The following is a 14867-nucleotide window of genomic DNA, read 5'->3' on the forward strand; positions in this document are numbered from 1 at the left end:
CATTACTCTTTGTCCTGTCACTGCATATCTTCTTAAAATGTTCTTCTCCAGCTCTCTCCTAGGCTCCCTGTAGGTACTGAAAGGTGCTGTAAGTTCTCCCAGAGCCTCCTCTTCTCCAGGTTGAACAACCCCAATTTTCTCAGCCTGTTCTCACAATACAGGTGTTCCAATCCTCTGATAATTTTTGTGGCCCTCCTCTGGGGCCTGCCAGAGCAAGTCACACCTTTCATATGCTGGGGACCCCAGAGCTGGATGCAGTATTCCCGATGGGGCTACACCAGAGCAGAACAGAGGAGCAGAGTCACCTCCCTCAACCTGCTGGCCACTCTGCTTTTAATGCAGCCCAGGACACCACTGCCTTTCTGGGCTGCAAGAGCCTGCTACCAGGTCATGTTGAGCTTCCTGTCAACCAACCCATCTGTTGCACTTTTCTCGACAAGGCTTCTTGCAATTACAGAAATTTTATTTCCTTTACCTGATTCAGTTAAAAGGCACTTCTGATTTTAAACAGAAAGAAGCATTACTTCCAACCTTGTGAGATTCTGCTTTTTAAGACACAGTTGCCAAGTTCATGAAGGTTATTATATGACATGGTGCTGTCAGCAGGAGGAGACTGGGCTGAGAAAACTAGAAATCTTTGTACTTTCGTTTCTTTAAGTGAAACAGAGAACATCCATGTGACAGGAAGGATTTATAGATACCTTCGGAGCAATTTATTTATCTTCAGGGCTAAAGAAGCAGCATTACTTTTGGCTTACCCACTGTTTTCCTGAGCACACAGAACTGCAGCATCAGCATCATATTTAAGTCTGTTGCAGAAACTATTGCCCAAAAACAGTAGTTAATACCATTGCCATAACAAATGAAGGGTCTATAAGTCAATCTTAGATGGCAGTATGAGGCTTGTGGAATTACTATTATAGCTTTTAAGTATACACATGCATTTCTGCCATTTCTTTTTCTACAGCAATACCGTAACTGATACTGTGCTTTTAATAACTGTAACTTAGTGAAAGAGGGATGCCATAAAAAACTGATACAGTGGTGAACATGATTGTTCATTTGGTCACTCAAAGCTAAATGCAAACCCCACTCCAAGATGGAGAGTCTAAAGTCAGTTTCAGGAAGTAGACTAAAGCATATGGTGTATCACTGAAGTTCTGGGTAGCACCATTAAAAATTAGCTATCATTTGAACAGTCTGTAGAGCTTCCTATGTCAGTTTTAGTCTTATCATGTGGATCAAACATGCACACACAGTTATTCTCCTATAGATAGATTCTTGGGGTCATACACCAGTGTGCATAAGTACAGCCTCCTTTTATTTTCATAATACTGCAGTATTGGCCAGCACAGAAACAAAAGATTTCCCTTAGACAAAAAAAACCACCAAATCTAGATCTGATCAATGGAAATTTATCTCCAAAACTTTAATTCTAATACATTGTACCGGGTAGTCTGTCAGGGGTAAGTACTGAGGTACAATTCCTTTTGCTTTGCTCAACGCTGTTTTAACTCCTGACATTCTGAAGCAGAGCTGTTCAGCAGTGAATTTCTGGGAAGATAAAAGTGATGACTTCAACACCAGACCCAAGAACAGTCAAGAGCATGTTGCTCACCAAGAGATCTAGTTTCCGCATTTGACCAAGCACTGGAACAGATTGCCCAGAGAGGGTGTGGAGTCTCCATCACTGGAGAACATTCAAGAACCATCTGGATGCAACCTATGCCATGCGCTCTGGGATGACCCTGCTTGAACAGGGAGATAGGAGCAGATGACCCCACTGTTGTCTCTTTCAACCTTATCCATTTTGTCATTCTGTAAAAATAGTAGCAGCACAATTAGCTCAGACTTGTACTTTAAACCAAAAAAATCCCTGTTGAATCTCATTCAAGGCAAGGGAAAGGGAACTGGAAGCACCAGTGCTGCACTATGAACTTAACCAATTGTGAAGTTGTCCTGGACAGTCTGTGTGGTCAGCAAAACACACACACAGGTTAAGAGACTGGAAATGCTGGAGTCTTTTCAGCAGAGAATAGAATATGTTGTACAATGCACCCAAAGCCCATCACATTTGGCACACAATGAATATTACAGCAAAATCTGTACTTGTGCTGCCCTGCCCTTTTGGATTTATGCTGCAAGATGTGTATCCAAGGGCACCAGGTTTTTACCTTGTGGGAAACAGACCTTCAGAAAAGAAAAGATGGGACTCCAGAGCTGAAGCTCAGAACACTGCATGCCACTATGAAAAAGGTATAGGGAGAAAAAGGTAAAGATAAGTTACCACTCATTTACTACCTCCCTGGCTCACAACCACAGCCTAGTCTAGTCTAGCAAAAGTGAAACAGACTGCTGACCTGGAGACTATAATGTGGCCATCTTGTTCCAAAAAAAGACTGAAAAAAACATTGTTGCTAGAAAATAAGAATAACAACAATCAGATTCAAAGCAAAATGGTAGAATCTAAAGATTTGTTAGAAAATCCCATCTCTTAACTCTTCATTTGCTTTTTCAAGATGAAAAAAGGTATTTTTACCTGCCAACATGCCCCTAAATATTGCTTCATAAAGGATATTGAGAGGAGTATAAGCAACCTAGGTGCGTTGTTTGGCTGAGTAGTGTGGGGGGTGGCAGCGTTGAATTGTTTATAAAGTATGTTAACTTTGGTATTAGTTGACATTATACTGCATGCTTTAGCATGATACACCTCCTAAACCAGAAACTTAAGGAATAGGTTGTTTCACAAACCGCCACAGACTGTTTCCAGGGCAAATGAATGTAAAACTTCCAGTCATTCCATGAAAATAGATATATGCAATTTGAAAACCATCAGGGCAAAAACCAGTTGCATAAAAAAAAATGCGCAAGCTTGGAGGCTTGAATTAGATGCTGGAGAGAGCACAGTGGGCAGCTGAGAAAATTACTGTCTTCAGATCCCCCTTTTCCTCCCTCATGTTCTGATGCATTCAGGCCCAAACCTTCCTTACAGCTGGGAGCCTTGGCTCAAGTCAGGGCTACAGCCCTCTGCTGCCAACTTACTCCTGGAGCCAGATACCGTGGAAGCATCATCTTCTGAATTTGAGGCTCTAGATTCATACTCCAGTGACAGTTTCTACTGCATTGCAAGTTTTATCCATCCTAAAAACTTACTTTGTCTGTGTAATGGGTTTGCATAGCCAGGTTTTGGCAGCAGAGGGGCCACAGGGGTGGCTTCTGTGAGAAGCTGCTAGAAGCTTCCTCCATGTCCGGCAGAGCCAATGCCAGGCGGCTCCAAGACAGACGTGCCGCTGGCCAAGGCTGGGCCAATCAGAAATGGTGGTAACGCCTCTGTGATAACATATTTAAGAAGAAAAAAAAAAGTTATTGCACAGATGTAATTGAAGACAGAGAAGAGTGGAGTGATGAGAGGAAGAGCTCTGCAAACTCCAGCGTCAGTGGAGAAGGAGAGGGTGCTCCAGGTGCCGGAGTTGAGATTCCTCTGCAGCTCATGATGAAGCAGCTGTGCATTGCAGTTCATGAAGGACCAGATGGATCTCTGCAGCCCATGGAGGAGACCCATGCTGGAGCAGAAGGCTGCTGGAGAGAGGGCGGTGAACCTGTGGAGAAACCCATGCTGGAGCAGTCTCATGGCAGGGACCTGCTGACTCATGGAGAGGAGCCCACACTGGAGTAGATTTCCTGGTAGGACTTGTGACACTGTGGGGGACCCACACTTGAGCAGCCTGTGACTGAGCAGCCTGCACCCTGTGGAAGAGTGACCCATGGTGGAAAAGTTCATGGAGAACTGTTGCCTGTAGGATGGACTCACGCTGAAGAAGTTCATAAACAACTGTCTCCTGTGGGAGGCACCCTACGCTGGAGTAAAGGAAGGACTCCTCTTGCTTAGCAGCAGCAGAAACAACTTGGGATGGACTGATCATTAATCCCATTCCCTGTCTCCCTGTGCCACTGTGGGGGAGGAGGTAGATCTTGGGAAGGAGGAAGGGGTGGGGAGAAAGTGTTTTTAAGATTTATTTTACTTCTTATTATCCTGCTCTGATTTTATTAGTAATAAATTCAATTAATATCCCCATTCTGAGCCTATTTTGCCTGTGACAGCATTTGTCAAGTGATATCTCTTCCATACCCTATCTCAACTCATGAACCCTTCATTGTATTTTCTCTCCCAGATCCAGTTGTGGAGGAAAGTGATAGAGAGGCTTTGGTGGGTGCCTGGTGTCCAGCCAGGGTCAACCCACTACAGGCTGAAAGAAATCAAATTTTGTGAATGTGAATCACCAGAGCAATGTGATGAAGAAAGGTGGAATATAGGTCATCCCAGTCACCAGTTCTCTTATGTTGCATACAAGAAATAACATGAAAATAGCAACATGGAGGATACATGTAGCTTGGCTACACAAAATCTCAGAACTTCAACACATGAAATAGATGCCAAATTCTTTGGAGAGAGATTTTAGATTAATTTTAATTTGTCAGTTTTCTTACACTCCATAAGTCAGTTCAACTTCAAAGTTGCATATCTGTAGGTTTCCAGCTAGTGTTAGATTTAGCAACATCTTAACTTTTCATAGTTATCATTTCACCATGGAGGATACTGACTTACAGCAAGAGCTACACTTAAAAGCTATCAAACATTCATGTATGGATTCTTTGTGTATAAGTACTTAAACAATACTGATCTCACTGCACATTTCAGCACTTGGTTGAGTTATGCAAGCCAGCATGAAGTTTGTTGCGACATTCATTTCCTTGATCAAAGCCCTTCTGATGAACTTCATATTCAATTCAGATGAATAGAAAGCAAGCAGAAGTGACAACTTGCCTGCCCTCCATAGCACACTGAACCAGCAATAAATCATGTCAGCAACATTTTTCCACACCAGATATCTGCTACCATGACAACACTGCCATATTTACAAAATAATCTTAAAGGTGTTTTAAAATTCTGGTTCACAAGATGGCAGCACAGATATTGTGTGCTGGTTTAATCTGGTTTACTCCAGCCACCCTTTATGTGGGTTAATCAGTGATTAAAGTCCACAAGGCAAGGCGCTGCTCAGGAAGCCTGTTCTGGAGCCCTGGCATGGCCTCACAGCCATTGCAGGCTGCTGGGCACCCAGCAGCCAAGTCCTGTTTAGTCAGCAGTCCTTTGGTGGGGAAAAAACAGACTCCAGCAACACCACAACAGGCAACAGAAACACACATGCATGTGTTTCTGGACCGCCTGCAACCTTTGCAATTAGAAAGGCTTTGTTTTGCTGTCTTCTCTTTTTGCAGAGACGGTAAGATTTAGCACCGAGTATCAACCACAAACTCCAGGACTGCTATGCGAGATAACAGTGCTGAGTAGGGGCCAGGGCTAACAAAGCTGAGGCTGATGGCCACAGGGATGCCTCATCTTTTCCCCCTGCTCTTGGCCTGGCTCCAAGCTGCCAGGGTCTGGAGACAAAAGCTGAAGAGGCAGAAGAAAGAGCAGTGCTGGGAAGGTAGCTCGCCATGGTGGTAGAGTCTGAACAGCCACAGCGAGTATGTCTCCCTATGAAACCTTACTTAATTCTTCTCAGCAGAAACAGCAGTACTCAACAGGTTACCTAAGCAAATGCGGTGGAAATATTAAGTCAGTGTTCAAATGCCTCGGGAGAGAAAATGTATCTGCAGAAGGTGTGGTCTGAAATATTCCTTTTTTATGAGAAGAATTGGTTTTTCATTTGGAGGAAAAGGGGGAAAAAGGATGAAATAAAGTAGTCCTAAAAACCTTGCAAACCCTGTGCAACTAAGTTCACAAGAGTTGGATTGACATGCATCACCCAGCTGCACTGTCTAGACCTATTTTAATAGTCTTCTCTTCCAAAAAGCAGTAGAGACCACAGCAACAGAAACACAAGTATTTCCTGTGTTAGTCTGGCAGTGGTGGCTCAGTGGTCCCTGGAAAGCATAATTTCAGACAGATGACAGACTCAAATCACTAATGAAATTTTAGGTAGTGCAGACACAAGCTCTGTAGCAAGTCCGTATGCAAATAAAAAGGATCTTCCTACAAATAAAATAATGTTTTTATCTGAAAAAGAGAAACACTGTATTTGCCATATGAACTAATCTTAGTTTTTCACCAATCTATATAGACACTGATTTGATAAATAGAAGCAGGCACAGCAGTAAAAGCATTTTTACACAGTACAGCACTTGTTCATGTGAAAATGTTGCAAAACAAGTTAACTCCCCCAAACACACCATTTTTGCTTTAGGAAAACACTGTGCAGATTACAAAAGCATAGTTTAGACTTGCACATTATATTGTATTGCTACATGGTACCGCAGTTTGCTTTGCTCTATTAGGTCTTCTATAGTTGCAGTATGGTAATACAGTTTAAGGCACCCCCTTAAAACAGCATATGGTATTTCAGATTTACCAGTTTAAAAGATTCTGGCCTGGAATAATCTCATAGTCTTCCAAGCAATCCACTTGAGCAGCAGAAGATATATGCCCTTGGCAAGTCACAGAAATGTTGCTGTAAAATAATCAATGAGTCCTTGAAATAACCTTCACACTTAGGTCCTTCACACAATAGTCCTACTAATCTTAAGTTACAGTTACAATGAGTATTTAACCAAACTCCACACCCTGCCATGGCAGTAATTACTATCCAAACCTGTAGAAAATAGAGCTGTAGTTTCTAAGAAGTCATCTATCCAATAATCATTTTGATGAAGCTGCTACTAAAACTAAACCAAACCTGCCCATTAAAGAACATTTCATTAAGCCTCTCCCAAAAATCCACTGCATCATCAGATGTTGTGTTTCTAGTAGCTGTCAAGCTAGCAACATGAGGAGGATATGCTACTACACTTCTTTTCAGGTAAGAGGACAGGCATAAACATTGCCACCATGTCTATAATAAACACACTTTTCTAGGGCAGAAAGGTGACCTGGGGAAGTACCTCCAGTGTAGTTTCAACACAGAAGCTTGCATGTAGTGTGGTTTTTAAAGTCTAGTTCATGATTCAAGACCAGCAACAGAAGAACAGAGCTCTGTTTGCAGATCTGCCTGTTTACTTGGCAACTAATGCAGCTGGATCAGCAGGAACACCCAAAGGAGTGCAGAGTAAAGATCACGTTGAGGCCACACAGGGGACCTAAGACAGAGGAAGAAACCAAACTCAAACATGTCAGGATGCAGAGTGCTGTTCTGACTCTTTTATCAGTTCAATTCCACCTGATCAGATGTGAACATTTATATATTGCTGTCTAGCTTTTGACAAAGGTTACTTTCATGAAAGCAATTAGCAGCAAGTATGCAGGTACAGAATACACAAAAATAACTCAAGTAGTACATCTACCAGACAGGCAGTTGGGACTCTTAAGAAAGGTGTAGGACAGTAGCCAAGTCAGAATTAAAAGACATGGATGAGAGGACAAGATGTTAAAAGAAGTGAAAAGACCGAAAGAGCCAGCTTAGGAAAGGCTGAACTGTTGTTCAAAGCATTTAGTGTTATGTAAACTCTAAAACTGCAGCAAGACTGAATTTAAACTTTGTCCATGTCAAAAAGAAACGCAAGATAGAAGAGCAAAGGTAAACCCAAGCTATTTAAGTGAAAAATGCCATGCACAGCCCTACAATTACTTTTTTCCCTTTTCTTCTTCCCATGGTTATGCAAGAAATGCCCTCCACCACTCCCACTGGCTGGAGAGAGTACTCCCTTACCTACTCAGTAACAACCTATAAAGTTATGAGAAGCACAAGCATACAAATCAGCCCTGCTATAGATGAGAAAAATGTTGGCAGCAGTATAACAGCGTTTAATAATCCACAAAGAAATGAAAACCCCAAAATTAATTGTGTTGCTTTACGCTGGTGAAGATAAGCAGCCTCTCTATAACAGAAAACAACTTGTAGTTCAGTGCTGAGGCTAGGAAGAAAAAGCTGGTTGCAATCAACATGGTAAAAATTTAACAGTGCAATTAATCATGTCATGCAACAGATATCTAGTGTCTGGTGACAGCACTTCAGTTTAAGGGTCTTGAGATGACCATATCCAACATCAACGTACACAAGACAATCTCTTCTCCAAGAACAAACAGTGATAAAGCCCTATTAGAGTACTCACCAAGTGATAAGAATCAACTATCTATGCCCCAGTATCCAAGTCACTCAAGATAGTAAGAGAGGTATAAGAAATAGTAAATCAGATAAGAGGTTTCCAATCACCAGACACGATACTAGGGACTGGCAAAAGCAGCCTACCAGGACAACACTGGTTTCAAAGGCCACAAACATGTCAGTGGTATATCAAGTCTGGCTTATGGCACCTAGAAGCAATCAAGGACATCCTCCTCTACCCTCCCACTCTCCCTGCAGTGACTCCAAGTACCATTGCATAAAAATATGTTCTTCTATTCTAATGAAAAGCAAAATGTTTTCCAGTAATTTGAATGGGCAAAGCATTTATCAGTATGTACACTGTTGGCTCATTCTCTGGATAACTCAGCCAGTAACAGAGTCCCCCATATTCCACGGCTGACTAAGGCTCTGGTGTCCTGTAACACCGTTCCCACTTCAACTGCCATTCAGGGTAAGCTGTGAATGCCTCTAGATATTCTGTGTCATCTTGTCAATGAGCAGCAGAAAAGCAAAGAGGCAGGCGACTCCTTGCCAGTGGCCCCAAGCCAAATAGTGCACACAGCAGCTCTAAGACCCCAGCGAGAATGTTATTGCCATTACTGGTCACATTGTTTAAACACAAGATGCCATAAGCAAGAAAAGTCTTACTAAACCAAATTTTGGATGTATAACACTACTTAGAGGAAACCACTGTGTTTTACACAAAGTGGTAAACGTAAAAAAAATTAATTCTTTGTTTCCTTATTCAGGCACAGAGAGGAAATAAAAATGCAAGAAATGTAAAATCAGAAGGAAAAACTGGCAAGTTTTAGAGACTATTTCAAATTGGTTGTGGAGCTTATGTACCAGAACTGTGTTCCAGAGAAGTTTCAGTATGCTCTAACCCTCTAAAAAACTTTTAGGTGCACAAACCCTATAGAATGTTTTGCTCATCAATTTCTGTAGAAGTAGCTTCCGAAAAATAAAAGGCAGCAGAGAAGCTTGGTGAAAACTTCTTCAACCAACACAACGCTCTATTTGGAAATACTCCTGTAGCACTTTTAAGATCACCAAGCGCTTTCAGGCATAGGAATTAATGTAAAAACACTCTGTGTTAGAAAATGGAAGTAGTGACAGTCATTTTTATTCTGAAATCAAAGTGAAACATGGGGCAGACACCCAGGAATCATTATCAGCCCCCTTTCATTAGGAAACTAATTTCTAGGTTGGTACAACTCATTTTACTATTGCCACAAAAAGACGACAAGAAAGAACAAACATTAAAATGCTTTACAGGAGCACTTTCTTGCTATTCTTCATAAACAGCAGTTATCTCAGGGTCTCTAAGCTGGAGTCAGCTAACAATTTAACACAGGAAAAAAAAATTCCCTACACATATGAACTTGAACCAAAAGGTATTTTAAGTCAATTTACCTTGCTGCCAGGCCTGTTAATGACCTAGCTACTTTGATCAAGGTAATCAGCAAGCCATCACAACTTGTTAACTCTCAGCCCTACACCAAGCCCTAAGCGACTCAGATTGCTATTTTGATCTGTGAATTTTCTCCTCTTCCCATTTCTCTGCACTTTATCCCAATCAAGTACAGCACCTGCACAGTGTCATTCATGAAGTCCGGGAAGCCACACAATACTGGAACTGGATGGACCCTTTTCCCTGTAAATTCTAGAACTGTGTTTTGGTATGGTTTTAGAAGGGTTCATGTATTTTGAGCTATTGGCAGTTGCAGCCTGCAGAGCCTGAACATCATGGGCAGTACAGGGCCACCTGTAAGAGGGCCACAGAGGTGCTATTAGCTTTCATGGCAATCTCTCCTGCAGCGTAAATCAACCAGCCTGCACAGTGCCAAGCAATGCAGCAGTGGAGAGTTTGGAAACACTAGTCATCCACCAGTGCTGTGAAAGCAACTGCCACAGGGGAGAGGAAGAGGAGCACAACTGTCATCATGCCAAAGGGTTCCTGTCAACAAGAGAAATGGGCAGGAAGAGCCAACCACAGCAGTAGCTAGATACGGGAGACCCATAGGATGAACAGCAGGATAGCAAGATTTAGGGCAGGGAAGAGAAAACATGGTAGACTATGTTGACAGAGGTTCTAAAGGGGTGTAGAGGGTTTTGCCCCTTAGCCCAAGTCAAGAACAAGCTGCAGCAGTACTCCAGCAAAAATAAGATTTGCCCATCTCTAGGGAATACTAGAGATCATACACTCTCATTAACTCAATTGGTATTATCAGAAGCCTGGATGTGAGCGCCAGAAAGGGTGCTTAACCAAGGGAGTGGAACTGCCTGGGGTCACAGTAGATTTTGCTGAAATAGTGAACATAAAATTGCTCAAAAAGTACTCACAAAAAGAGGGAAGAGCCCAAAAGAGAGTATTAGTGTAACTGTCCATTTATTCCAACAGACACAAATTGAAAGTGAAAGAATACACAGTTCTGACACAGAGCACCTTTATCCTTAGACATTTCCCTTTATGTAGGATTTTAAAAGTATGTCTTACAGCACTTCTGCATACTTCCTTTGTTACCTGGTCAAATCCCTAAATAGCAAATTTTACTTCAGCTTTTCATATGAAGATGTAACATAGTCAAAATGTCTCTGTACCTTTATTCCTCAGGAAAGCTTCTATGTCTGTTCAAAGAAACTTAATAGCCCAGTTGCTCCTAACTTTGAACATAAGAGTTGTACTCAAACGGATTTCAGGAGGGCAAATTCTCTTCCAAAGAAATGAAAAGCCCAGCATAAGTTCCATATTCACTGAAGCAGAAGTTTCCTATACAGAGGTACAAATTGGTTTTTCTCATGAGGCTGAAAAAACACCCAAAGACCCTCACAACAACTTTCATCTACTTCAAATGGGAAAAAAAAAAAAAAAAGCACAGAACAAGCGTAGTCCTCTTGGCCTTCTTGTTCCCTTATAACTGAGTCAGCTACTAGACCCTTGCCTGCTCCTAGCCCCATCTTACAAGTAGGAGACATTAGTGCAGACAGCCATTTCCAAGTTGCCCAGATTGGTGGTATGTTTTTTTCACCACACTACAATAAGGGAGTTTCTCCACATTGGAACGGCAGAACTCCATCTAATTGCCTCATCCAAAGACAAAGTGTCCCCATCTCCCACAGCATGAAGTTCTCAAACAAGCCAAACCTCTGCAACAGAATGCAAACTTCAGCATTCTGCTACTTTCAATGCACTTGCCAACAGAGGGTTGTAGATTTATCGCAGTATCAAATGTCCAGTCCTGTGATATTCAAAAACTGTCTTCAGAAGATACCTATATGTGTCCTTCCTTGTACTGCCATCACCACAACACCACACATAGGTTAAGATCTACTGAGAATATGCAATAGCATATTAAATGCTTCATTAAAAAAAAAAATAGTCAAACCCACATTTCAGCTGTTATAGATATGTCAGAAGTAGGCAACTCATGAAGGAGAAGAACAATCATTCATACAGATGAAACTAAAAACAGTACTACTGAATTCTTCCACATAACCTTCCACATAACCAGTATCTAAATGGGAATAATGTTTATAGATATGCACATAAAGACATTTAAGGAATTTTGATGCCAACATGAAACTATCTGGGGCATGGCAGTCAAGCAAAGCTAGTGCCTGGACAAAGGGCATTTAAGAGCTGAGCAAATCCCAAGTGTTGCCCACCCAATGACTCAGCATTCTATCAACATCGATCACTCGTGCTACACCTCTGCTTGGCACTGCTGTTGCAAACACAACAAGGTGATAGTTTAAGATGTGTGCTGGGGAAAGCATAAGAAAGTAAAACAAAGCATGAGCCAAACAGGGTGCAACAGGTCCTACCTGAGCAGCAAGTTCAGTCAACTCACTTGATGGCTACTGGAAACCAAAGTATTTAACTGTCTTTCCACTAATGCTCTTATACCTTATGTTGCCATTCAACAAACACAAAATTATAGTCATGCACAGTAACAGACAGTGAACTTGTCTTTCAGACAAATATCAGACTAATTCTTTTATCCATCAGCTGATCACAGCAAGTCTTTACTTCCTTTGGCTCCAAGAAAAATAGCAGAATGTCCCCAGCATGCACACGGCATAATCTCCTAATTCAAAGATATCCCTTTCTCTCAGTCAAAGAGCAGGACATTACTCTCTTCTATATATCTGCACAAAAGTGCTTTGTCTTCACAATGGCTGGCCAGGGAAAGAATGTAAGCACTTCTCCATCAGAAATAAGTTTTCTTTTTCCTTACCAATAGATTTACTAACATGTTAAATGAAATATAAGCTGTCTTTTCAATACCTCTCTGGTAGCAGATGTAATCTTAAGATACAAACAGCTTGTTCAAAAAATCCTGAGCAGCTTCATTCTACATTTCTAAATATATATGTTATTCTTGAATTATAGCATGGTTCTTTCACACAGCTTACTTTACATAAACACTGCCTCTCTGCTCCATTCTGGCTTGCTTTGAAAAAATAATAAAAAAAAAAAACCACCTTCCTACCACTGCAGCACTTATGACAAGCACACCCCATCTCAGGGTGAAATATTTACAACAACTCAAAAGAGAGACACCAACTGTGTGGAACAAGAAGGTGAGTCAAGAAAACTCTGGATTTAGAGGGAGATAAACTCAGATTTTTTTTTTCAGAAAGCTCTCAGGTTTTTTTCATGCGCTGCCTTTTTAAACTAATTTCAGTAGATATGTATTCTACTACTGTCAGTGCTTACAGGCAAATGATCAACTTCCAGTCTCTCTCATGTTGGTTAATTGGATTTTCCCATATGCAAAATTCTTATTATTTCTATGGGGTTCTAAATCAAACACAAAATTTACATGGACTTTTTTAAAATTTAAATTAGGATATTAGTTTACTTAAAGGACAGTACCATGCAGTAGAGTAATTGTTGTATGGCAGTAACCACACATTTGCCTTTATTTTAAAGAGTTTTGCTAGAAAATTATGATGATCAAAAACTGAAACACTGTCTTTAGATTGCCAACTACTACCATTCAACAACGGCCGGAACTAAGCAGCTGCCTTTGTGTTCTATCCATTTCTATTATTTAGATGAAATAGCAGCACTATATGTAAGAACAAAAACTAACCTGTACACTACTATAGTTCTTCATTTTAGGAAATCTTTCTGTCTCTCCTTGGTCCTCTGTCAAAGGGACTCAATTTTCTATGACAAAATACCTGCACAACAAAACTTAATCCTTTTTTTTCCAGAAATTGCAACTGCCTTCATCTAGATCTTCTTATAAAGAGAAAGGTGATTGGTTTATTAAAAAAAAAAATTAACTCAATCTATTCTACTTTAACAAGACTAAAAATAAATTTTAGATTTTAAATATTGTAGGAACTTCTGTTAGTAACATGTATATTTACAAGCACACATGTAAGGCTGCCCAGCAGTCCTGCAGTTACCTGGTTGTGAATCCACAAATCTTGTCACCATGATGCTCCAGTCTAAGCATTGAAACTGTTTCAGCTCTGCTCAATGCATGTGAGTTTGAATTGCCAGAGTTTTCAGAAAGGAGACTGTGCACATCAAGTGAAAGCAGAGTGCTTCTGATACTCAAAAGGATCTAAAAATATTGAAGTAATGTGGATCCAACTCAGGGTGAAATACTTAAATGACTGAAGAGGAATGAATGCAACACCTTTTAGTTTTGCATAAATAGCACTAGTTCAGTGCTCTCCTAATGCCTGACATGTTTGATTTCAGCCTTTTTTTTTTTTTTTTTGGGGGGGGGGGGAGGTGTTACATCTATGTAAAACCAGGCACTATGAACATCTCTTTGGTAATGCATTTCTGACCTGTGAAGAACAGTTATCTGCATCAGGTTGAACAATATCAGATGTTTGATGCTCTTTTGTTACAGGTTGGTGGAAGGGTAATCTCTTTTGATGGTACTTGCCTCCCTCATAAATGGGAAATCTCACTCCAGAAGTGGAAGGCAGCCAAACAATGAGCCCATCTAACTCCATTTAAGTTACAGGTCCAAGATATGATCTAGGTTAGGGACAGTCAAAGGGCAAAGATCTCTTTGGGAATGAGTTTTAAACTATGATGAATTTGAGTTAAACACTGCATTTAATGGTCTTACCAGGAACATCTGGTTATATTCTGATTGATAATCAGAGCAGCAGAAGCAGCAAAGCATGCTGCACTAAGGGGCAGAGCCAATACTATATCACATAGGGAAAAGAAGTGCACAGACTGAACATTTAGACTTACCTTTCTTAGTGCTGTGCTTAATACTGGTGGGTCGGTTTATATCCCAGTTTTTATTCACTGTTTAGTTTTAACACAGAACACAGAGAGATGAAGTAATAAGAAATATGCTGCTCAGTTCATTTAACTTGGGGATACACTATGTATTATATTCCAGACCAGGGTCAGACATCTGAAAGCATTATGGTTAGTAGCAAGTTAAACTCCACATACATTCTCAAATCAGCTGAATTCAAGTTGATATATCTGCCAGCAACAGGAGAGGAACAAGAGGAAAAGATAGTGCTTAGAAGACTGTTAATTTTCCCACAAAATCATATCTGTTGACTTTTTGCCTTTGTCATTTTGCAAAGGAAAAGACTTTGACCCTAGTCTTACTTAATGTGGATGTCATCTGCTCGTGAAGGACGCTGGCCAGGAGCTCCGTCTCTGTGTGCCAGGATGAGAATGCCCTGAGCTGCTGTAGAGAAGGAGTCCTGAGGATGGCAAGTTATTCCCCAGGACAGCCCTTC

The 14867-nt window shown here is 41.0% G+C and overlaps 1 protein-coding gene across 11 annotated transcripts in view; it reads right to left on the reverse strand.

The window, feature by feature from the left end:
- The window catches only part of IQGAP2 (IQ motif containing GTPase activating protein 2), a 127720-nt gene that overhangs the window by 65006 nt on the left and 47847 nt on the right, over positions 1-14867 (reverse strand). For 8 of the 11 annotated variants that reach the window (XM_027882882.1, XM_027882838.1, XM_027882809.1 and 5 more), the window contains exon 3: positions 3154-3330. The exons of the other annotated variants lie outside the window; for them this stretch is intronic. In XM_027882882.1, the coding sequence (XP_027738683.1) occupies positions 3154-3330 (177 nt within the window). The remainder of the gene's footprint in view (positions 1-3153; positions 3331-14867) is intronic. 11 annotated transcript variants of the gene reach the window in all.

The sequence above is a fragment of the Empidonax traillii genome, unplaced genomic scaffold (genome assembly GCF_003031625.1).
Source record: "Empidonax traillii isolate 1590-97213 ecotype Southwest subspecies unplaced genomic scaffold, ASM303162v1 scaffold8:size5222938, whole genome shotgun sequence".
NCBI classification, from domain to species: Eukaryota; Metazoa; Chordata; class Aves; order Passeriformes; family Tyrannidae; genus Empidonax; species Empidonax traillii.